Genomic DNA, 26,705 nt, shown 5'->3' on the forward strand with positions numbered 1-26,705 from the left:
TAAAGTGAAATTTCAGTGTTTTGATCAGATCAATACAAGCTCAGAATGCTCTACCACAGGTTGGGCACAGATAGTGTGTTTGAATACTTGGGGTAGATATCCCAAATTTGCACATCCTGTGTTTACTTTGTGCTGTCTCAATTCTGCTGCAACTTTTCTTATATGGGCACACCATGCTGAGTGGTCCTGTGCCAGTGTCTTCCATGTTGCAGGGTCAAATCCAAAGTTCTTGAGAGAGACCTTGAGTGTCTCCTAGTATTGTGTCTTCTGGTCACCATGTGATCAACTGCCCCGTGTAAGTTCTCCATAAAATAGTCTTTTTGGCAAGTGTACATTTTGCATTCAAACAATGTGGCCAGCCCATCGGAGTTGCACTCTCTGAAGCATAGTTTGAATACTTGGCAGTTCAGCTCAAGCAAGGACTTCAGCGTCTGGTACCTTATCATGCCAGGTGATCCTCAGAATCTTCTAAGACAGTTCAAATGGAAGCAATTCAGTTTCCTGGCATGGCACTGGTAGACTGTCCATGTTTCACAAGCATATAACAATGAGGTCAGCACAACATCTCTGTAGACCTTCAGTTTGGTAGTCAGCCTAACACCTCTTCTCTCCCAAACCTTTCTTCAGAGCGTCTCAAACACTGAGCTAGCTCTGGCAATGCATGAATCAACCTCACTGTCAATGTGTACATCCCTGGAAAGTACACTACCAAGGTAAGTGAACTTATCCAAAGCATTCAAAACTCCATCTGTTGTAATCAATGGTTCCACATATAGATGGTGTGGTGGTGGCTGATGGAGCACCTGTGTTTTCTTGGTGTCAATTATTAAGCCAAAATTAGCACAGGCAGCAGAAAATTGATTCATGCTTTGTTGCATCTCAGCTTCAGAGGCTGCATTGAGTGCACAATCATCTGCAAACAGAAAATCATGCACCAACGCTTCTTGCACTTGGGTCTTGGCTTGTAACCTTTTCAAATTGAAGAATTTACCATCAGTACAGTAGTTGACCTTGATGTTGTGCTCTTCCTCTTTGAAAGCATTTATCCACATGGCTGAAAATATTAAAATAAAAAGCATGGGAGCAAGCACACAGCCCTGTTTCACTCCATTGGTGACTGGGAATGCACAAGAACTTTCTCCATTATCCAGATCCCTGGCAAACATACCATCATGAAATTGACATACGATATTGACGAACTTCTCCAGGCAACCAAGTTTTGACATAATTTTCCATAAGCCCTCACTACTAACAGTGTCAAAGGCCTTGGTCAGATCCACAAACACTGTGTACAGACCTCTGTTCTGCTCCTGGCATTTCTCCTGGAGTTGTAGGGAAGCAAACACCATATCGACTGTTCCTCAGCCCTTTCTGAAGCCACACTGGCTCTCAAGTATATGCCTATGTTCCAGGTGAAGGTTCAGCCTATTAAGAAGGACTCTAGCAAGAATTTTGCCCGCACTAACTTAGAGAGAGATCCCTCTGTGATTGTCGCAGGACAATAAGAATGGACAATGGGGGCATCCTTGAACTCCTGGGGGATAATGTCCTCTTGCCACATAACCTGGAAAATTTCATTCAGTTTTTGTATGAGCAATGGTCTCCCTACCTTGGAAATCTCAGCTGGTACTTTTAATAGTGTTTCTGTAAAAGAAGTATTTGCATTATTAACTCCATTTTGCCAGTGAGGAAACTGAAGGGCTGGAAATCATACAGCTAGCAAATGGCAGAGGCAGGTCTAGAGTTCAGGTATTCTGTGTAAGTCAGAATTCTGACCTAACACTATATTGCCTTTGTAATAGGCCATGCCGCATTTGTACAAGACAAATGAAAAGGGTTTCATGGAAACTACTTGAAGCAGTGTACTGAAGCCACTTTAACTTTTCTCGTTGTTTTCCAAAAGAGAAGAAAAGTGAGGGAAAAAATAAGGTCTTAAGTCTTTGTTTCAATGATCAATATTAACATGGGAAAATATTTCTTATACCACAGAAGAATCCTAGGGCTCTGCCTTCAGAGCTAAACATATGCAAAACTCAAGGTAATTACCCTAAACATACAAATATTCAGCATTTTTTGTAATATACTGTTTCGCACTTCTTAGGTTGGAATTTATGATAATAAGTATCTGGGTGCAGCAAATCGATTCCCTTAAACATAGCCACTATCTTTAGAATTTACTGCAACGATAATAGTTAAATCCATCTCAGAAGTATGAAGTGTATTGGGGGCTGCTCATTTGGTTCTACTAAAAAAATGTTAATTTGCTCCAGCTGTCAGGGTTAATTTACTCATTACAAGTAGCCATAATTTTCAGTCTGGCCTCACCAAATGGCATTTTTAATGATATTTCTGAAAAAGGAGGCTGGAGATGGAATTCAATCATGATATAGTCCATCAGATAGTTTGCTGGGTACAAGTACGTGTCATAGGTTTTAATATATTACTAGAAAACTTGAGAATTTAACTTCTGCACACCTGTGGCAGGTGACACTTTTAGTAGTAGCATAGTTTTATATCTTCTTGATACACACAGGGGTTTTAGAGAATGACTCATTTACCATAAACCACAAAGCTTAAGGCCAAGTGAAAACAACCCCTTTGTGCTACTTTCTTCCTCTTCTTCTTTCCAGTTAATGTGCACCTCAAAAGGCATAATATGAACCTGATTACACCCACTTTCGCAGGTATGCATTTCAAATAGTTAATTTGTGTGTGTGTGTGTGTGTGTGTGTGTGTGTGTGTGTGTGTGTGAGAGAGAGAGAGAGAGAGAGAGAGAGAGACAGAGAGACACAGAGACAGACACAGAGACAGACACAGAGACAGAGAGAGAGAGAAACAGAGACAGGGAGAGAGAGACAGAGAGAGAGACAGAGAGAGAGACAGAGAGATGAGGGGGGAGTAGAATGAGGAAGGGAAGGAGGAAGAGGAAAACCAAGAAAGAAATTAGCATATTTTTTTTAAACAAAGCACTAATTATTTCTATTAGTTTTCAAAATTAATTTTCTCAAACTCTCTGAATCTGAAAATGCAGTTAATAGCTCCTTTGGAGCAAAGGAAGACTTAGCATCAAATTTAGTGTATAAAATTAAATGATTCAAGAGTGGTCAGAGTGGAAGACCTAATCTAGAGTGCGTCTACTGGGAATATTCAAGTCAGCTGCTAGTACTCAGTGGAAGATAGTATCAAAAACATTCTAGTTAAAAGTTGTTTTTTTTTTAAATCTGATTTTAAAATAAATGTCTTTTTACTTTTAACCAAAAAACGTTTACCCATTTAAATCTGTAGTCTCGAAGTTCTCAAGCCAGTTGGCTATGCCAGTAGTGTTGCTCCCCATTTTAGGAGAGGGAGGAACAAGAGAGGTTCAAATCAATTTTATTTGCTCTAAAATTAACCTAAAGAGTAGGCACAGCTTGGGAGCTAAGTCTGAGAAGAAGTTCATTTTCTGCTGCTGGTTAGGTACTTAGCACAAACCTTCACCTTCCTGAAAATTTAATTGATTTCTTGATAATTTATTTTTTATTCAATTGTGTTCTTTGAATTTTGCCTTCCCTAGAGTGTGATTTTTTTTTTTTTATTTTTTTCAGTTCAGTGTAATGTAGAACCTGATTAATTCTACTTGGAAGGAAGAGACAGAATATCTTCTCTAGGCAGTTCTTATTAGGAAAAAAGAAACTATTGAGAAAAAAAATCATCTTTTTATGTTATATAGATCTGTTTTTTAAAAAATACTGTATTTTATATCACAAATGGAAAAGTCTTCAGAGGTCTACATCCTCATTTTTCAGACGATGAAAATGTAGTTCAAGAGGATTGATGATTAACTGACAAGGGCAGGATTTGAATTCAGATCTTTTGAATACAAGTCCAGCATTTATTTTATTCCAATTCACTACACTGCTTACCTGGGATATCAATATCTAGTGAATCTTTCATGGGGTTGTATTCACAAAAAAAGTTATATTTATGAATTGTTATATACTTATGCATAATAAATTTAATCAAAATTCACATATTGTTACATTTCTGAATAAAAACCTTCAACATAATGACCACCACCCACTCCTAATAAAGTCACATAAATAGTCTTACTGATCTCAGCTGCTATCACACTAAGATTATGCCATTGAGATATTTCACGATCAAGTGGCTTTGATGTATAAATTGATCCATTTCCAGAATGTATATTAAAAATCCTGTCAAGATCAGTATGACGATCCAAGGAAAACCTAAGCATAATAAGTAAAGAAAAAAATGAAGAAGTAAACAACAGAATATAGTTATACAGACACTACCAGGAAATGGACCCCACATATACATACAATCCATATGTATAATTAGATAGATACACAAATATGTGATTTATTATCATATATTTCATATATTTAACAATAAATAAAAACTATGTTCCTTGGTCATTTTATATTTTCTATTCTGAAATATACTTTTAGTAATTTAACATATTTAAATCATCATCAGCATAGTAGAAGTTCACTTGATGTATGCTATTAAAAAAACTTATTTGGTCAAATTAGATCTTAAGAATACATCTATAATGATCAATATTCTTGTCCTAACTGTTCCCAAGTGTATAACCATTTGAAAAAGCATACTAACACTTAAAAGCCTAGAATTTGCTAATATGATTCCTGGTGTCTTGACATGAATAACAGTTTAGTGGGCTCAAAGTGTTAATCATTATGGATTGATTTGGCTAAGGAAAAGGATAAAATCTATTCACTGCAGTGACTATGAGGCTAGAAAGTTTAAAAAAAACATTTCAAAGCAATTTGTAGAAAAAATTAAAAAAACCCTTATATTTCTGGAAAAAAAAAGTATTCTGATCAAAAAATAAGCAAGCTGATTAAGTGAATTAATTTTCATGTCATGAGAGTATTGCTCAAAAACTAGTTTATCCATTTGGGGTTATGTAAATAAGATAATTCCTTCTATCCTCTGAACCATTTAATTGGCACCATACATTTAATGTTATCTAAACACTTCCTGTGTTTGCATTACTAGGCTGTCTAGAGACTTACAGATGTTGTTATTGTATTGCAAATGCTCAGAAATATCTCCATGTAGTGCTTAATGCTTACACACACACACACACACACACACACACACACACACACACACAAAACCACAAACTAGAAGATCAGATGTAATCTTTAGTCCTTAATGTACCCTGGAGACACTTTCACCTTGCCCAAATTTTTGTTGTTGCTATTGTTAAAGGAAAATACATAAATACATAAAATCCTCCATTTGTCTGTTGGTAAGGGAAAACATAAAATATTGCACTTAAAAATGGTAACCTCAGAAAGCCCTTTTCTTTTTTAATATGCCTTTTGTTACACAATTAGTTTTTCTGAACACCTTTAGGTTATGTTATTGAAGATGCTAGCATAAATTGATTCAATAAGATGACTTTAAATCCTGATTATCTGACTTTTAATATTTTATTTTATTTTGGAAAGTTTGGGCAGTTAATTTTAGGTCAGTTTTCAATCAAGTAGACTGAATAACTTGAAAAATCTCTTCATAAATTGAGCTTTCTGTACTATTATGACTGATTTCATGCACAGATTCTATTTTCCAACCAAACTATATTCTGTGTTGTCTGGATCTCATTTTTTAAAAGCTTTTCTCTCTCTAGCTTCTACCCCTTTGTTCCTGCTGTTTCTTTGTCTTGGAATGTCTGCTTTCCCCCTCTATCTATCAAAATGCAGTTTTTCCTTCAAGTTTCAGATATAATATCTCATCTTTGCAAAATTTTCTCTAATTACATTAGGTAAAAAGGATCACTCCCCTCCCTCAAACTCCTGAAGATTATAAATAGGTGTCGGTGCAGTTATTTGTGTACCTGTATTATCTCACCCAAAAGATTATAAATTCTTTAAGGCAGAAACTTAGCACCATGCCTTACCTATCCTGCATCCCTCGTCAAATTCATTACAGTATTTTGCTCACAGACAATGTTCAATAAATGCTTTTTGAGAGATTGGAACAAATTAAGGTTCTATATCTATATTCTCTTAAATCTTAACAAAACAATTCTTCTACTTTCTTGTAAAAATAACCATTGTTATTCCTGTAAATAAAATAACAGACAGCATCTGCAGTTTTTCCCCATTGTCATTGCCATCAGTTACTCTGTGCTTGATGCTGAATTCTTAATGACCTTCAGTTAAAGAACAATGATAAAACAGCTGAAGATGAATAATGTGATGATGTGTGTATTGTAGTGAAAGCTTTTTCTAGTTAACAAAGATGATAGAATTCTGTCTGTGTGTTTTTAATCTTCTTCAATACTTGGAAAATGTCAGCAAACTTTAAGGCACTGCAATGACTCATTTTGAAAACAAATTTGAAAAATGTACAGAACTGATTATCACAGAGCAGTGCTATTCCATGGAGCCATTTTCAAATATTCCTGCCATAATTGGTATTTTAAAGCAAGAGTACTAGCAAAGCTTAGGCTCTCTTTCAGTTTCTATGATTCTAGTGTTCATTCTTCCTGAATTTACTATCGATCCATTATCATCCAAAGAAGTAATTATTTTTTTTTCTCACAGAACAAATTAGATGTAACAACTTCTCAATCAGCACATGGCCAAAGTGCACAATCAACTTTTGTATAAAGATTCCTGTGATTAAAAGGTCAATTTTATTTCAGGGAAGCAAACGGTACATGTACAATATCACTACTACTAATAATGACTAATATTTATGTAGTACCTACTAATGTGCCAGGTACTTTGCAAACTGATTTACAATTATAATCTAAGTTAATCCTCACATAACCCTGGGAGAACGGTGCTATTACTATCCTCATATTAGAGATGAAGAAACAGAAGCAAACAAAGTTAAGTGACTTTCCCAGGGTCACACAGCTAGTAACTTTCTGAAGCTGCATTTGAACTCAGGTCTTCCTGACTCTAAGCCCAGTACTCTAGCCACTGTACTAACTGTCCACATATGATATTTAATTCTCTTTTATATGATTTGTGAAAAAAAAATAACACCTTTTCTATCAGTCAGTTCTATAGACGACTTCAGATAGTTTCCTGTCTTAATATTTTCATTGATTTTAGTCAATCAGTCAACAGATACTTATTGAAATCTCCCTATGGACAAATCACTGGGCTAACTATTGATTATGATTGTGATCAGGAGTATTTAAAAGAGAACCAAGATTGTATTATATGGAGTGATTTTTTTTTTAAATTGACTAAAAGCCTTGACATATTATATTTAAATATATTTTAAAATGTAATAAATTTAAACCATCCAATGAAACACAGATTTACAAAGTAGTCAACGTGAAGCCATTAGAGGTACAAAGATACAAAGAAGAAACAAAACCACAGTCTCTGCTTTCAGAAAGTATTCAGTCTAATGGAAACAAGTAGACATTTTACAAAAATATCTAAAATCCAAAGCAGAATTTTGAGATTTCTCTAGGAAAGGTCCAAAGGTCTTTAAGAAATATGAAAAGGGAGAAAGCAAGGGTTTTGTTTTTTTTCAGTTATTTGTAGGAGGTGAAAAAACAGAATTGGTGTTGAAGGAAAAGAGGGATTTTATAGGTAGAAATTCAGAATTGTGAAGGCAGCCCAAGGATTACATTTCAGTCAAGATGTGTGAACAAAAACACAAAAATATGAAAGGGCAGGAGGACAAGGAATATTTAGTAGCCTATTTTGCTTGCAATGTGGAGTACAATGAAATAGAGAACGGTGAGATAAGGCTAAAAAATAGGCTGGCATGAGCTTGTGGAGGCCCTTAAACATATTTGTTATCTAAGATGCAATGAAGAGCACCCAGAGGCTTTTGAGTAGAGGAATGGTGTGATCACAATGGTACATTAAGATAAGTACTTAGGAAATGACTTGAAGGATAGTCTGGAAAGGGGATAGACTAGAAAAGGGAATATCAGTTAGGCTCAGAAAAGGGCTAATAAGAACCTGAACTAGGGTGATTGCAGTGTGAGTTGAATGAGAGTAAAATGTGAGAGGAATTGTGATTAAAATTTGACAGAACTTGGCAAATGATGTTATTTTCTGAGACCACAGATATGATCACTTTAAATCAGAAGCAGACTTGAAAATGAATGAGAAGAATTTTCTATCCAGATAAGGATCTTACTGAGGAAGAAATGAGGAAGAAAACATAAGAAAAAAACATCAAAGGCTAAGACCTAAATAGGAAAGATTAAGAGGTAGGGGGAAAAAAACCCTAGAATTTAGTAAAAGATAGTTGTGGGCAAATTATGTTGGCAAATTTGGGTTATATGTGATCACGTTCTCACTTTATTCTTCCAGGGCAAGAAAAGAGATTCAAGCACCCTGAACATTTTAATAACTGCTGGTATAAGGTTTTCTGATGGCTTATTTGGTAGCAGCAGATGGCACTTATATAAATGTTCCAAAAATGCCCTTTTTAATTGTAAATCTTATTTTAAATACTATGCACAATCATCTATAAGAGAAAATTTTGAAAAAAAGATTTCATTTTTATAGTGAAAGTATAATTAGAAAGAAAAGAAAATTGTATTTAAAAAATTAATTTACTAATGTATATGGTCTTAGTTATTCATATCATAATGCCATAGTGTAGGCACTTCTGTCCACCTGGTGGCAGTGTAGTCTAACCAAAATAAACAAGATACTATGAAAGATACATGGTAGCCTGGTGGAAAGATCTCTGCGCTTAAAATTTTGGATATATTTCCTACTCTTAGACCAGATAGACTATCTCGTGCATTTTGTGGCAGACCATTTTATCCCTCTGAATGTCTGTTTCTTCATCTGTAAAATGGGCATAATGATAATTGTATTATCAGACTCCTTGGGTTGCTTTAAGAAATTTGATTTCTTTTGTTCTTAATATGCTGTTTGTATACAAAGGGAAAACCATCAACTATAGTTTTAACCTTAGTGTGAAAATATATTTATTAATATTTATAAAGTTTTTTTATGGTTCATTTATCCAGTAAGACCACAGGTAACTTGATTTTAAAAATATACCCAAGGATTTTAATGATTTTGAACACATGCTTTTCCAATGTTGCTCTATGGTTATAAATCTTCTAACCTCAAAATTTCTGAGGAATAAAAGTTGTAGTTTCACTCAACAGAAGATAGAGGAATTTATTCTTGGTGATTACAGTTAAGATTACAGCACATTTCCAATGATGACCTACACACAAGGAATGGCAAAACATGTATTTTCAAGAAAACTGATGATTAGAAAAGGAGGTGAGATGGTCATGTGTTAAGGACCAGAAACTGACAGTAAGAGTACTTCACTAGTACTAAAGAATTGCAAATATACATACACACATGTACATATACATACATACATACATACAAACCTTGTATATATACATATATGCATATGTATATACATATGTATGTTTATAGAGAAAAGTCTACATTATGTTAGATGAATCTAGTATGGAGGATGGATGAAAACATGAAAAAGAATTACACAGTCTGAGAAGGCATAAATGAGAGGTATCACTACTGATGAAAAGAATGTCCACATCCAAGAGATCACAGATCTACTGAATTTTGTTTGTATGGTATCAGTCACTATAACTTGATCAATATAACACACTATGTCTCTGGGTCCTGAGCTCTGGAAGGTCCATATCAATCAAGAATAGTTTCAAATATGGGCCTGGTAATGACTACAATATATGTACAAGCCAAGCTAACTTCAGAATAGCTTGTTACAAATTTAAACACAAATGATTGCTTTCAGACACAGTGACCCTCAATGATCCTCTACAAATTAATAGGGTTGTGTTAGTAAAGAGAGCACCTTGTAAGGTTAAAGTTCAATAAAGTATTGAAGGATGAGAAAGTACTAGATATTAAGGGCCTTCACATAAAAGAAAAAAAGAGGCACATGGAAAATTGAAGATTTAGCATTTTGATGAAAATAATGAATCAATTAAAATAACCAGCTTAATCAATTGTTTTGATTTCATCAAACGTTTAAGTGAATGTAAGGAGTGAGGCTAAGGCTTCACACAGCTTACATTCAAGGAGAGTGATTTTTTTTTTTTTTTAGTACAAGTTATCTTAAGGCTATAAACAGGAGAGGAAAAACAGCATTGGCTCTGCTCTTCTAGTGATTAAACCAAGTTTTTAAAATAAATTGCTTGTTCCTTTTAGGTGACAGGACATTAACACAGTGTCAAACCAGATTGCTACACACTGGGAATGAAATATGTGATGATTGTTAGTATTTCCCCCAATTCCTCCTACCTGTACCCCCACATAACAACAAAAAAAATTGAACACAAAGGGGGCTAATTAGGTGCCTTCACATGAATATCAAATAAGTGGCACCCTGCCAAAATAACAGTACACCTCACATTATATGTCTAATCGAAATCATCAATATTCCATATAAATTTTTATTTCCATGGCAAAAAATAATTTTGCACAAATTTCTGTGTCTATAGGGAAATATCACAAATAGTAGGCAAGTACACACATGGAGAAATTAAGTAGAACATTTTTTACTGATTTGCTAGACCTGTCAAGAATTTTATTTTAGAGGTAGAAGGAACCTCTGAGATCAATCTATACCCACCCTCTCATTTTACAGATGATGAAACTGAATCCCAGAGAAGTTAAATATACTGCCTGGGGTCACACTGTAAGTTAGTGGCAAATCCATAAATAGTTACAGTTCAGTCTGAGTCACAGGTGCTATGATTCATAATAGTTTTCAATCTCATGCTCTTTCTGCTCCTCTGCACTGTTAGTCTTTGTTGTAATTTAAATTGGTTTTAATTTGGGATTTCATTGGTGCAAGGAAATTCAGGTGAGAAAATTTCCTCTATGAATGTAGAGCTACTACATTCTCCAACTTTTAATCTTAGAGAGTTGCCTGGTACAATGAGAATTTAATTAACTTGCCTTGGGACACACATCCAGTATGTATCAGATATGGATCTTGTACTGAGATTTTCCTAATTCTGAGCCTGGATCTTTGTCTCCTATGGTATTTGTTTTACTCATATTATATACTTTATTGGCAATCATTAAAAAAGCATATTTTGAATGCTGAATAAAGTGAATTTATGAATATTTTTATGAATTTACCTTAGGTTAGACAAGTATCAATATCAATTTTTAAAAGTATTAATTTTGGAAAGCATTTTCCAGGAGTCAACACTATTTATTAGGTATTTCTCACCACCTGACTTAAATAATGAAGTGCAGTGAAAAGCTCACCTGGCTAGAAATCAGGAGACAAGAATTCTAATTATATCACTTAATTTCTCCATCATGTCCCCAGGAATCTCTTCATTGTGCACTACCTGGGAATTCTGCATCATACTCTGGTGTGGATACTTTCCTACCCTCCCCCTTTAGCTTCCTTTTGTGTGTTGCCTTTCCCTATTATGTCATAAGCTTTTTGAGAGTAGGGATTATCTTTCTCATTTGGTATTTATATCTCTAGCATTTATCATGGTGTGAAACACAGGGAAGGTATTTAATGAATATTTATTGACTATCAATGCTACTGTGTATTCTTACCACCTTAGACAAATTACTTAATCCTTCTTTATCTCAGATTACTTAATTGTAAAATGAGGGGGTTCAACTAACTAAAACATCAGATCCCTTTGAGCTCCAACACTATGTATTTATCATTACCATAGTGGAATACTATGTTCAAAATATTTAGACCTTTATACAGGGTTGTCTGTCAGATACTAGCTTACTCAATAACAATATAGATACTTTATCAAGTACAGAATATTTCTGTAGGATATTAATGAACAGCTTTGACTTTAATTTATAACCTGGAAACTATTACCCTTTCTGCTTCTGAATATTTCATCAAAGGTGAAAACCAAGTGTACTGGTTTAAAACAGTTTCTCCAAAATTAAAAAAAGTGAATGCATGACACACTTTTAAATTTTATTTGAATCATCAGCTTTTCCTTAAATGGAAAATTCAAATGACATTTGTGAGCTGATATGAGTTGGCAGCAACACACACTTGATTTTATCTAGTAAAAATCACTCAGTGCCTTGAATCTGAATTGTACCACCTGAAAAATGATGCAACTAAAAGTCTTAAGTAGAAATATTTTCACCTGAGACAAAACCAGTTGAACTGGGATTGGGATGGAGGGGAAAGTGGAAATCTACAAAGTCACAAAACTATTAAATGTCAAAGCTAGAATTTGAACTTAAGTCCAATTTCAGTACCCATTCCCACTCTATAGATGAAGACCCTGTGTCCCAGAGACTTAAAGATACTATCCCAGGGTCACACAATTACCAAGCAAAACCAAAATGAGAGCAGACTTTAAGTATCTGAGTGGCCATTACATGAAAATTTGTTTTGAATTTTCTTTAGCCAAAGAGGGCAGAATGAATGAAAAGCAATGGGTGAAATTTGCAGAAAGGGAGAGTTAGAGTTAAGGGAAAGAAAATCATCCTAACCATTAGAATACTCCCAAAGGGGAATGGGTTTCTTTAGAGTGAAGAGTCTTCTCGTTGAAGGTCTTCAAGTGAAAGATTAATGAACATTTGTCAGGTATGTTGCAGAAGGGTTTTTCTTGTTTAGTTATAAATTGTGCTGCACCCATGAGGTCCCTTTCAGCTCTGAGATTATATGATAATTTCTAAATCATGATTATACATCAGAGGAGAATTTTAATAGAAAAACAGGATGAAAACTGTTAAAAACTGATAAGAAAAATGAGCCTAACAATGATGAACCTAGACTAAGTGAGTGTAGAATGGGTGAAGAGCAGAGAGCAGCAAAAACAGTCACTTTGGGAGAGGGGACAATCTGATCCCAATCCACTTGACTGACAGAATAAAGGGGGAGGCAGCTACACATATTAGTTAAAAAATTCCATGAAGAATTATGATTTGGAGGAAATAATAGTCCTAAAACATTAGTGCCATTGATTTTGTTGGAGTTCTATTAAATTCTGAGAAAATTTAATAAAAGGTTTTGACACATTTTAATACAAGTTTAAATAAAGTAGGGATATACTTGTTTTCCTCTTTCTGCTCTAACATGGACTAGACATTTCTCCCAGGAGATTATGCCTTATATAAAACTTGCTGAATAGAATGTCAGAAGATTCATCAACAGTACCAGAGACATTAGGAGAGAATTCAAAGTATGATGTAATTACCTAATGGGACTAGAAGCAGAATCCGGATCTCTTGCCATCACAGTACCAATGATGGTGCCTACTTCAATATCTTCATGCACCTCAAATAGGTAAGAGGATCTACTGAAAACTGGAGGCTCATCCACATCCTCTACAGATATTTTCACAATAGTAGTATCTTTAAAAGGCCCAAGGTAATAGAAACGAGGATCCACATGAGTATTTTCTGCCTCAACCTTCAGAGTGTACAGTCTTCTGCTTTCATAATCAAGAGGCTGTAGAGAGAAATTTCATTGAGATTGAGAAGAGAAAAAATATATATCCTCTTCCTCTAAGTGAAATGATGATTTTTTAAATGTATGCACAGGATTAGATTTGCATTGAAAATATTTATAGCATCCTAAATCTGACTAAAGAATTACCTCATATAGATAATATGCATTTATATACATCATAGCTATAATTAAATCCTCATTCTAATAAAAAATGAATACACTTAATTTATAATATTTAAATATAAAGTAAATTAATTTTTATTTTGCATTTTGTGCAAATGTTGAAATATCCTAAGTGAATCTACTTTAGTTGAAAATGATACTTACCAAATAAAAATAATCCAGCCCCAAATGTAATATAAACATTTTCTTATAAAGTCTCTTTTTTTTTTCCCATGCAGAGACAGTGTGGTATAGTGGATAGTGAGCTACCCTCAGAACCAGGGAGACCTGTGTTCAAGTCTCACTTCTGACATCTATCAGCTTTGTGGTCAAGTGCCTTAATATACTAAAAGATCTGAATTTAAGAATATCTTAAAATATCAAGTTGTGTTAATCGATGCAGTTTATTTTATTTTTTACCCATAGACTAAGAAAATAGAGATCATAGGATAAAAAATTGTATTTCAAATTACAATGTAAATAGCTCCATTTAAAATATTTAAAGTGCATTTAAATAATAAAAATTATAGTAAAAAAAATTTAAAAACATTATATTGATTGATATGCCTGGTCCCTCCAGTGTAACTCTCTCAATATTCTGGGCAGCCCTTTAAAACTAAAAGTGGTAGAGATGTTCTTCCAGTTTATGTTTGTAATGGGAAATTCCTCACTTAAATATTCTGCCTAACAAAAAAATCACACATTTGATCCCTATCCACATTTCCAAAGTCAACTGAAATTCATGTCATCATCTCAATGCCGGTGGTCCTGTTTGAGAATAAAGGACCTGTGAGTATCAGCTCCTCGTCTGTCCTGTCCTGTCCTGTCCTGTCCTGTCCTCCCCTCCCCATCCCTCCCTCTTCTTCTCCTCTTCCTCTCCTTCTCCCTCTCCCTCTCCCTCTCCCTCTCCCTCCCTCTCACCCTCTTCCTTCCAAAGCCAAAAGCTGCCTTTTTTTGCTTTGGGTTTACTGGCTAGATTTCTTGCTCAAAGAGCAAGGTTTAAACCCAATTCACTCTGGAGCTCATAGGTTGGAAAACAGGTCCCTGCCCACCTAGCACAGAGTGAATGTCAATACTACATAGTAACTGTTTCTCTTTTACCCAGGATCCCTGAGGGTCTTCCCCTCCCATTTGTTTTGGGTTTTTTTTTGGTTTGTCTGTGTGTGTGTGTGTGTGTGTGTGTGTGTGTGTGTGTGTGTGTTTATTAAAAGGGGCCATCCATTGAGTACTTAAAGTGGCCTATTCATCCAATAGGTATATCTCAGTCAAAGTGAGAATCTGATAAGACCTTAGCCTAAAATGACCACAGTCACACATTGTATCCTGGGCCATCTCTAGTTTTCCTGATGAATATCAGACCACTGGACCCAGATGACTCTGGAGGAGAAAGTGAGGCTGAGTGATTTTGCACAATCCTCCCTCACTCAAATCAAAGTCAACTGCATGTCATATCATCATCTTGACGTCATGGTCCTCTTCAAGAACAAAGGACAAACACAACAGTAACATTTCCATACAAGCACATGTGGTTTTGTTTGTTTCCTTAATTTGACTAGTACCTCATTGCAAGTAATGTGGAGAAAATTTAGAAGCTGGCAGCCTCTGGTGTTAGGAAACAAAAATTGTAGCAAAACACTGAAGACGATGAGACAATGAAATATATGTTTACTGAATTCAGTTTTAGTGATAGTGAATCCCCTTGAATAGGTTCAAGAAAATGAATATACTACTTTGTTGTGAAAGGAAACCATGTACATACATACACACACACACACACACATTATCTGAGTTTTCTGGTTATTAATTAGAGGCAAACTAGAGAAAACAAGCAGGTAACCAATCCAATGAGCCAACTTAAAGACATGCCTCCTCTTTTCACTACTAGGCAACAGACAGCATCAGAAACTTTGCTGAAACATTTGAACTGAAGGAGACCTTTATCTATTGCACTGGGAACACAATTCCTAGTTTACTTCCTACTAAATCTTAGCCTGGGATGTCCAAAGAGAGTTTTACCTATCTGCTGATGACTTTTAGATCAAGATTATAAGGTCACTTAGAATAATCCTTCAGAAGAACATAGGATGAGGGATCTTTTCCAAAAAAGAACAGAGTACACTAACTACTAGAGAGAGGGATTGTTAGTAGAGGGGTCATTTTGCATCTGAGAATTTATAAGTGACTTTTTAGTTGGATTGTGAAGAAGAGAAAATCGAGCAGTCTTCAAAGTTTCAGGGTGTATTTAGTCCACAAAATGAGGACTTCTTTTCTTTTTTATATTAAAATCAAAGGGCTTCTAACTAATATAACCCTTGATTTCCTAAGAAAATGAAGATCTCAGGTTTCTGATAGTATCTACTTTAGAAAAAAAATAAAGTTAAAATTCCTAAAAAAATGTAGGTTGGCCTTTTTGACATCGGTATTACTTAGCACAGAGAAATATGATTAGCAAAATGATTATGATTTAATATCCATTTCTTACTAGTTTTTAGTGAAGGAATGAGTTAAGTGTATTAAGTTATGTTTTACTTTTAAAAAAAACAAAAACCCTAGACTAATAATTTTGTTGCCTCGCCTGATAACTATGGCAGCAGTAGAGATGTAAGGAATAGTCAATTACAAGAGAATATACAAAGATGGAAGATTCTATTATTTTTACCTCTGTAAATCCAAGTCACCTGAAGAAGATGAAGATTCTCTTTTGCTACAATAAAAGTGACTGAGTAGAAATTCTCAAAAGATTTTCTACTCTATTCTTCAGAGCATAGATTTTTCTGTCCATCCATATTACTTTAAAAATATTTCAATGGGAACCAGAAGAACAATGATGAAATTTGTAAAATTCCCTAAAGCTCTTATCATTATTTTTTGGTATGGATTTTTCTATGTAGACATGGTATTTTATTTTAATTGAGTACAGTAATTAAGAAAAAAATTACAAATCTTTATATACTAAAATACATGATCAACCCTTCTCCCAGAGGCAGTTGTAATTAATTGACTTGCTTAGGGTCATGCAGCTAGTTAAATGTCATGAGCCAAATCTGAACTCAGGTCGTCCTTATTCCAGGGCCAGTGCTGTATCTACTGTACTGTCTAGTTGCCCTGATATTGTTTTCAATGTATATATTCACCTACAGTGTTTCCAATTTGAGTAGATTTTACTCACTTCTCAATTCTACATTTCAAAAAATTACTTTTCCAAATAAATCGAGTCTTTAACTCTTTCAGCTTGATCAAATAATTTGAAATATGTGAAATATAAACTACATTTATTTTAATATATACTTTTAAATCATCCTTTTCTATGCCTACTTCACCTTTTGGTCCAGCTTATATTAATGTTTTGTTTGTTTGTTTGATTTTTTAACAGGAGCGTTTTATGACCTTTTCACAAAAGGAGACATGAAATGTGAATATGCTTTGTTTTAGCTTAAAACAAACAACCAAAAAAAAAAATTCTAAAATTCAGTCATTTTGTCAGGAGGTTCCTTGAAGGATTGTGAAATGTGTAGGAGTATATATACTATCTTTAAAAAAAAATAAAGAAGAAACACATGACTATTATGAACACTAGAGTAGGAAAATCATCATGAAATACTAGTTCAATACATTTTAATGAGATTTTGGCATTCCTTTCAGTAAATCTCTTCTGAGAATGGAAAACACCTTCAATTGTATTTTTTCTTTTTTAATAATAGTACTATTAAGAGTGAAGTGATATTTTAAAGATAAAAATTTTAATTAAATTTTTAGTTTATTTTTGACAAGGCAATCAGGGTTGAGTGACTTGCCCAAGGTCACAGAGCTAGTAACTAAATTTTTAAAATGTTCCCATAGTTCTATTCAATTTGAAAAGTCTAATGCATTAAGTGATATATTTTGTAAACTATATGCAATGTTTCTGGAAAGTATCTTATAAAAATAATATTTTTAAAGGTCATATCATAATTACAAATTTATTGAAACAAAAAGGGAAACTCTCACCTTGACATTCTTTGGTTATTACAAATACAAAATAATAGCTAATTAATTATATACAGAAAACTGAGAGGCCTCATGAGAGTTACACTCAAATCAGTGCTGACTTCATTAGATTGCATTCCTTCTTTGTCTGTTATATTCATACTCCTGCTCCCACTCAGCTTCTGGTCAGGTCTTTTCTTTGGCTTATTAAAGATGCATCTTTATTTTTTTTTTGTAATAACAGGCCAGTAGGTTGATGATTCAGAATCATATACTTACCACTCTATTCTAAGAAGTCACATTTCCCTTTGTATCATATTAGTTTGAAGCTATATGTTTGATCCATTTTAAACTGCTGACTATTCATAAATCCACTCAATTCACTAAAACATGACCTTATTTTCTTCTTTTCTCTTTTGTGTTCTTCTCTTTTGTTTAACCCACATAGGCTTTATGAATGTAACTAGATCTGCCCTAAAATACCGCTGATACAAATAGTTTTACGCTGGGCTCAATTAAATGTAACTTCAATCAACACTTATTAAGTGTTTACTGTATACAAGGTACTTGATAGGATTTCTGTGGGCTTCAAGATGACAATAACTAAAAAGTTTAATGTATAACACATAAGAAGAAATTGAAATAGTTGCATTTTTCTTCAATTTGTGCTGTTACTTTGGATTTATTATCCACTCCAATTACTATTTCATGCATCAGGAAAGGTGTTGTGTTATTTCCTTCTTTCTCACTTAATTCTGATGCTGCACTATTATCTTTGATAAGTCATATTCATTTATGAAACAATAATACTTTCAGTTCAGTCATTTTCAGTTTTGTCTGACTCTTTGCAGCCCTAGCAGGGGTTTACTTGACAAAGATACTGGAATGGTTTGCCATTTCCTTCTCCAGTTCATTTTATGGATGAAGAAACTGAGGCAAACAGGATTAAGTGCTTTATCCAGAGTCACACAGCTAGTAAGTATCTGAGGTCAGATTCAAACTCAGGAAGATAAGTCTTCCTGATTCTAGGTCCGACTCTGTAACCACGGTGCCATGTGTTTATTACTAACCTATGTTATGTGAGCCAATACCATGAAAATAGAAAAGAAAAATACCTCAACTGTCTTTAATATTTTATAAAATGCTTTGGTTTCATTTATTTCATCAGCATATCCTTTGGTCAGAACAATTTTTCTTTTAAAGAAACCCACTGACACTGTCTTTCCTGAATTGTGCCAAACATATTTTGAATACAACATCAAATGCCCAAATCCCATTTTCAGCCCTTTGAATTCATAGAGCTTCCATAAGTACTGAATGTATTTTTAGCCTTAGTCCCTAAACTATCAGGCACTTGCTTAATACTGAACATGTGCACCTTTCTCACAGTAAGGATGCCTTCCTGGGTGTCCTTCTGAGTTACGATATCAAACATATCAGTTCCATCTCCATCAATAATTCTATATTCTATTTCAGCATTTTTTCCAGTGTCAGCATCTGTTGCTTTCACACTGCCAATGGCTGTGCCAACTGGAGAGGATTCAGGAACACGAAGATGAATAGTGTCTGAAAAAAAAGAAACAAACAAAAAAAAACTTTAGCAGAGGTGCAGAAGTATTGAGAAAATGTGTAGTAATAGAAAAAAGATATCCTCTTACAGAGAAATACAGAGCATACTAACCAGAGAGAGTCATTGTTGTATTCCAAAAGTTCACTTGATATTAACATTACTTAATCATCAAATAGCTGTTGATCATTCATAGTATATATAATTCTATATTGATGTCTGAGTTGGAGGAGGAAGAAAAGAATAAGAAAGCCAGTATGTTTTTGCCTAATATCCTTGGACACTTTGTGTGGGGATAAAAGTGTTCTGAATGTTCTTCTGTGTACTTTATATACCTATCCTCGAAGTTCTCATCTCTTACTATACCCTCATTTGGTGATCATATTAGATCCAATTGTCAAATTATCATCTTTAGGTGGATGACTCATTTATCTATATATTGATCTTTGGCCTCTTTCCAGAAATAATTTATTTCTTTCCAATTCCTTTAGAATGGTCGATTCCATAAATTTGACTGCTGGAATTTCCACTAGGGATACCTCTTACTTTTTATTTCCAGATTCTTCACAATTATTTAATTCGGATTCTTAGAGGATAACTCTTTTCTAAAAATCTGACTGGAGTTAAATTGTCACCTAAGTTACATTGAGAAATCTATAATAGTGTATTGTTAAATTTTATTTCTTTTTTCTTCTTCATTTGAGATCTACTCCACTTCCCCACTGTGTTGTGGAGATGAACATGGCTTGCCCCAAACAAAATCAATAAGGTAAGAATTCTGGCAAGTCCAGAAGTATGCTTGGTAAATATTTAATGATTGACTTTCTGGGAAAATAAATGGATACATGCCTTTTTTCCTTTTAAAAATATATAGCTTTTATATTTCCCCATGTTCCAGTTGCATATAAAAACAATTTTTAACATTTATTTTTAAAACTTTGAGTTCCAAATTCTCTCCATTCTACCTCCCCATCACCCCTCACTAAGAAGGCAAACAAATTAATATTGGTTTTATTTAGTCATGCAAAACATCCATAATAATCACATTGTGAAAGAAAACGAGTAAAAAATTTCAAGAAAAATAAATTTTAAAAAACTATGCTTCAATCTGTATTCAGAAACTATTATTTCTTTTTCTGGGGATGGATAGCATTTCTCATCATAAGTCCTTTAGAGTTGTCTTGGATCATTGTATTGCTGAGAGCAGCTAAGTTATTCACAACTCATCACTTTGCATTAACTCAGATACATGACATTTTTAAAGATTAGTTTGCATTTAACTTTTCTCTACTACTTTATTAAGACTAGATAATAATAATAATACTAATAATGCTAATAATAATAATAACAATAATAAAAATCCCTCAAGGCTGATTTGTAGTGTTTACTAATTTCAGAGGTATAAATGTTCAAACTGAAAATCTAACAATCAACTCTCTAGTGCCAGTAAAACTTGGCTTCACAACACCACTGGGAAGTTCTTCGTAAGACTGAAAGGCTGCTTCCAAAACAGGCTTAGAGCCATACTTTTTTTAATTTCTAAAGATTGAGAAAGTCAAGTACTACAGTCAAATTCCTCATTGTTCTTTTTAACAGCTTTAAAGTTTTTTTTATCAATTAACAAGGCATAAAAGTGGTTCTTGATGTGCTTTATATATTCCAGATAAGTTTGTGGCCCTAGCCATTATCTGTTTATAATAGAAGTCTTGTGTGTTATAGAAAATAGCTATTTGCATCCAGAGAAAGATCTGACAGATAGAAATATGTATAAAATGATTTTATATACCCACACATATATGTATATAGATAGATATAGATTTTGATAGATTTGTGTCTAATTATAGTAATCTCAGGGAGGTGGGAAGAATAAAAGAAAAAAAAATTTACATGATAATTTATATATATTTGTATATGTACATATATATATGGAGAGAGATAGCAAGTGCATAACATATTTGCAGTTTAGTGTACAATCACCTTTTTATTATACCACGTTATTAAAATACCTTTTTATTCCATAAATTAAAAAAAAAGTTAAAAAAGAAAGACATTTAAAGTAGGACACATACACAACATACACACATAGAAATATGATCAGAAATCAGAACACTTGAGTTATAATCCTGTTCTGCTACTTCCTAGCTATTTGACCTTAAGCAAATCTCACACTTCAGTCTACTCAACTATAAAATCAGAGGATTGAATTTGCTAATTTCCAAGGACCCTTTCATATGATAAAATTCTATTATTTTATTATGTATCTCCTTTATCAAAAAATTCATTGCTGAGAGTCTGAAAGTTTTATAGGATATAAGATTCTTTAAAATTTTACTTAGAAATGTTTTTATAACTCGATATTCAAAGGCAAGATAAGGTTTATATATGTATATAAATACATGTTTGTATATAAATATATTGATATAGATACATATATGCATCTGTATGTTCTTCTACATGTACATGTGTTGTGGACTCGTATACACACTGTGGATATATGTAAATGTAGTTGTATGTATACTTTCTGTATTTTAGAATGATCCTAAAATCCATGTGTGTGCATGCATGTATGTGAACCAGTATGTGTGTATTTGTATATCTATATCTATCTATCAATTTGAATTTTTGGGTCATATGGGAATTATTCTTTGGCATATTAACTTTATCTGCTATAGACTTGCTTACTGATGGGAAATACTAAGCAGTTCTGAACCAAAGGGTTGGATATGAGTGAAAACAAATGAACTACCAGAAAAAAGCATTTCATTTGCTGTGCCTAATACACAAATGTACACACACACACATACAAACATAAATACATACATACATACATATACACACATACTTTCCTATACAAATGTGTGTATATGTGCATATATTTCTGTATGTGTATAGATATACACCCATATGCATATATATTTGCAAATATACACATATGAATACATACATATATGTGTATATGTATGTATCATGTATAGATAGTATCTCCAAAATCTTAGTTTAGCTTTAAAATGAAAATGTAAGAAAAATAAATGCTACACACACACTCACACACATACACAAACATTTGAAGGGTTAATTATTTAAACATTTTAAATATTAATTTTTTCTTATTAAATTATACCATAACTCCTGTCAAGCCATATGCCACTTTACACTGGGTTTTGACCTTTGTATAAAATTTTATAAATGGCTGTTTAGTGACTGAAAAGATTACATTTATAATCCTAGCCTCAAAATCATTCACAGAATGACATTCTGTTCCATACACAACAATTTGCCATGACCTCACAAAAAAAAAAAAATCTATTCGAATTAAATCAGATGACTAAGGTTGCCAAGCAAGAAGTCTTTCTCTACTGATTCACCTATCTGAGATTGAACTGTCACATACATAATATGATAGGATACTGATCATATTGTTAGGATGGTTTATCTTGTGAAAATTATTTAAAATTTGCAAAAACACATATAAAATTATTTAAAGTTCAGAAAAATACATCTGTAAATGAAATTTAAATGCACTTTCAAATCATGATTTTTTCGAGGTATGCTAATTGAAGCCCAAACTGTGTATAAATTTTTTGGTATTATTACTTCTGAAATTATTAAAGCTTAAAACTGCATTAATTTTCTTTTGGGGGGTCATTATAGATGGAAAGAAAGACACACTGACAGAACACACACAGAGAAAGCAGGAGGTGGGATGTTGAGCCAATATTGTGGAGTAGAAGCAGGAACCTGCCTCAGCTTTTTCCCCAAACCCCTCAAAATAACTGTAAAAATGACTCTAAACAAATTCTAGAACAGGAAAAGCAACAAAATGAGAGAGCAAAATAGATTTCTAGCCCAAGACAATCTGGAAGGCTGACAGGAATGGTCTATTGCACCAGGCTCAGAAGAGAGAGCAGATGAGCATGGGCCATGCTGGCACAGAAGGTACTGGAACAGGCCTCAGGCAATTGTAGTCATCTCCCAACTTCTCAACCCACAAATATCAAAGACAGCTTCAAAGGGCAGTGAGAAAGCTCTTTCACCTGGGTGAGAGAGGTACATCATCCAGTCGCAGTCTCAGCCCCAAGATGACAACAGCCACTATAGCATTTGTGACGGTTTCTGTAGGTCTTGGCCTGGAGACAGTGGGGGAATCAAGTGGCTGATCTGAGTCACAGTTCTGGGTGGTGGTGCTGAGGCAAACAGGAGTGCTGGCATGGCACAGTTGATGATCAATGTGGAGAGGGAATTCTACTCTCAATTCCAGGGTAGAAAAGAGTGCTTGTGGTTGCTCACAGACAAGAGTGCAGACCAGGATAGGAGTAAACAAGTCTTCTTTGGTGATACCACTTTGGAGGAACTGAGAATTTACAAGTCTCTAGAGATATCTCTGAAAATAGTTGCACAAAACCTCTGAAACTTGGGGCAATACAGCCTCCACATAACAAAGATCTCAAAAGTTAAATAATTGACTGGGAAAATGACCAATAAGGGGGAAAATAAGATGATAGAAAGTTACTTTTTGGTGAAAAGTTATTTTCTTCTGACAAGGAAGATCAAAACATAAAACTGGAAGAATATCAAAGTATACAACCAGAGGAAGACAGCAAGGTTAAGGCTCCTAAATCCAAAGCCTCCAACTAAAATATGAAATTGTCTCAGGCCATGGAAGAGCTCCCAAAAGGTTTTTAAAATCAAGTAAGACAAGTAGAGGAAAAATTGGGAAGAGAATTGAGAGTGATGCAAAAAAATCATGAAAAACAAGTCAACAGCTTTCTAAAGGAGACCCAGAAAATGTTGAAGAAAATAACATCTGTAAAAGTAGAACAACCAAATAGCAAAAGAGATCCAAAAGCTATTGAAGAGAAGAATGCTTTAAAAATCAGAATTGGCCAGATGGAAAACAGAGTCCAAAAGCTCACTGAAGAGAACCTCAAAACCTCAAAAATTAGAATGGAGCAAATGGACGCTAATGACTTTATGAGAAATCAAGAAATCATTAAATAAGTGGGAAAAAAAAGATTATGTGAAACATTTCATTGGAAAAACAACTGACCTGGAAAATATATCCAGGAGAAATAATTAAAAAATTATTGGTCTACATGAGAACCATGATCAAAAACAGACATCATCTTACAGGAAATTATCAAGGGAAACTGTTCTGATTTTGTAGAATCAGAGGGTGAAATAGAAATGGAAAGAATCCACTGACCACCTTATGAAAGAAATGCCCAAAGAAAAACTTCTAGAAATAAATGTAGACAAATTCAAGAGTTCCCAGGTCAAGGAGAAAATATTACAAACAACCAGAAAGAAATATTTCAAATGTTGTGGAAACATAATCAGGATAACACAGAATTTAGCAGCTTCTACACTAAGGTGTCAGAGAGCTTGGAATATGATATTCCAGAGGTCAAAGGAGCCAGGATTAAAGCCAAGAATTATATACCCAGAAAAACTGAGTTTAATAATTCAGGGAAAAATGGAATTTCAATGAAATGGAGGACTTCCAAGCATTTTGGTTGAAAAGACCGGAGGCAAATAGAAAATTTGACTTACAAATATAAGAATCAAGAGAATCATGAAAATGTAAACAGGAAAAAGTAGCCATAAGGTATTCATTAAACTTGAGCTGTTCATATTCCTACCTGGAAAGATGATACTTATAACTCATGAGATTTTTCTCATTATTAGGGTATTTATGCACACACACATGTATATGTATATATAAATGGATGTCTATGTATGTGTATGTGTTTTTATGTATGTATGCATATATTATATATGTGTAGGCATATGTGTATATGTATATGTATACACACATAGATAGATAGATACATAGATAGATAGACAGACAGATGGACAGAGAGATAAGGGGCACAGGGTGAGTTGAACGTGAAGAGAGAATTCCTAAAAAATAAAATTATGTGTTGAGAGGAATGTACTGGGAGAAATAAAATGGTAGATATAGAATCATCTCACATAAAAGATGCAAGAAAGAGCTTTATACAATGGATGGGAAGAGGTGAGAGGGAATAAGTGAGCCTCACTCTTATTGATTTGACTTAAGGAGGAAATGACACACATTCAACTGGATATGGAAATCAATCTTACCCTGCAGGAAGGCAGGGGGGAAGGGAATGGAAGAGGGAGAATAATAGAAGGAAAGGCAGATTGAGGGAAGGGATAATCAGAAGCAAACACTATTGTAGGGGGACAGGTCAAGGACAGAAAGGAATAAATGAAGGGAAGGACAGAAGTAAATGTGAAAAAGTCTTTCACAATGCAATTATTATGGAAGTGTTTTGCATGGCTACACATGTATTACCTATATATAAAATTGCTTTCTTTCTCAAGTAGGGTGGGTGGAGAGGAAGTAACAGAGAGAATGTGAAACTCAAAGCTTTAAAAATGAATGTCAAAAATCATTTTTCCATGCAACTGGAAAATAAGTTGTACAGCCAATGGCATATAGAAATCTATCTTGCTCTACAGAATGGGAGAAGTGGGGGATAGAAGGGAGGGCAGATAGGAGAAAAGGGTGGTTGGGGTGCATGCTGTCCTGGGGTAAGGGGAAGGGAGAGATAGGGAGAAAATTTGGAATTCAAAATCTTGTGGAAGTGAAAGGTGAAAACTGAAAATGAATAAATTAGATTATAACACCCCCCCCACCAAAAAGAGAGAGCTATATTAATCCAATTGACCCTATTCAATGTGTGTGTGTGTGTGTGTGTGTGTATTTCATAGTCCTGATAATGAGCTTATTGATTTGATGTTTACTTATATGAATTTTCAGATTGAAGTCTCTTGAGTGCTTGTAGTCTCATCTGGGTGCCATATATTGCTCTGGGTTTAACTTAATAACCACAATGCCATTTATAAGGACATCTGGAGGGCCTCACCATCTATATGTAACATTCTTCTGTTTTGACTTCATTGGATATCTTTCATGATCTTGGTTAATACCTCAAGTTATAATATATCTCTCTGTTTTATTTCTCATTTGATATTAATAAAAAAAAATCTGCTATGCCACGTTGTCTTTTCAATTATTTTATGTCCTTTTAAATCATGACAGATATTATTTCTCTAAAAGAAATAATTTTAAAAGTTATTAACTCATAGACTGATTTTAAAGGGTTCTTGTTTAAAAAAACAAAACAAAACAAAAATGATTATCTTTCTGATGTAACGACTTCATTCTTACCAGAGGAGTCCTAAATCACATATTCTGTAATTCCAAAAAGATGCCATTATGAATGAGTGACACCTTTCCTAAAACTGCAGGTCTAAGTCTTTGGAGGAATCAAATTGGAGAGGATATGTGTGCATAATTCAATACTATTCTAGTGATAATAATTGTAAAACCAAGCTTAGTTTAATACAAGTTGATGTATTATTATTTGAGGGAAAATACAAGCATGAAGAAAGAATATTCATCTTATCTTCCTTATAATAAGGGAACAGGTATATCTTTAACTTAATTTCTTTCTTTGTCTTGATAATATACTTTCCTAGGGAAGTGCTTTAGTAGAAATATTTTAATATATGCAAATACAATCTGGCATACCTTTAAGATCCC

At 33.9% G+C, this 26,705-nt stretch overlaps 1 protein-coding gene across 3 annotated transcripts in view; it reads right to left on the reverse strand.

Annotated features, from left to right (window-relative positions):
- CDH10 (cadherin 10) overlaps positions 1-26,705 on the reverse strand; it is a 287,434-nt gene that overhangs the window by 27,039 nt on the left and 233,690 nt on the right. For all 3 annotated transcript variants that reach the window (XM_072605474.1, XM_072605472.1, XM_072605473.1), the window contains 3 exons: positions 18,944-19,131; positions 13,184-13,437; positions 4,090-4,226 (listed from right to left, as the gene is read on the reverse strand). In XM_072605474.1, the coding sequence (XP_072461575.1) occupies positions 4,090-4,226; positions 13,184-13,437; positions 18,944-19,131 (579 nt within the window). The remainder of the gene's footprint in view (positions 1-4,089; positions 4,227-13,183; positions 13,438-18,943; positions 19,132-26,705) is intronic.

This window comes from Notamacropus eugenii, chromosome 4, assembly GCF_028372415.1.
Source record: "Notamacropus eugenii isolate mMacEug1 chromosome 4, mMacEug1.pri_v2, whole genome shotgun sequence".
NCBI lineage: Eukaryota > Metazoa > Chordata > Mammalia > Diprotodontia > Macropodidae > Notamacropus > Notamacropus eugenii.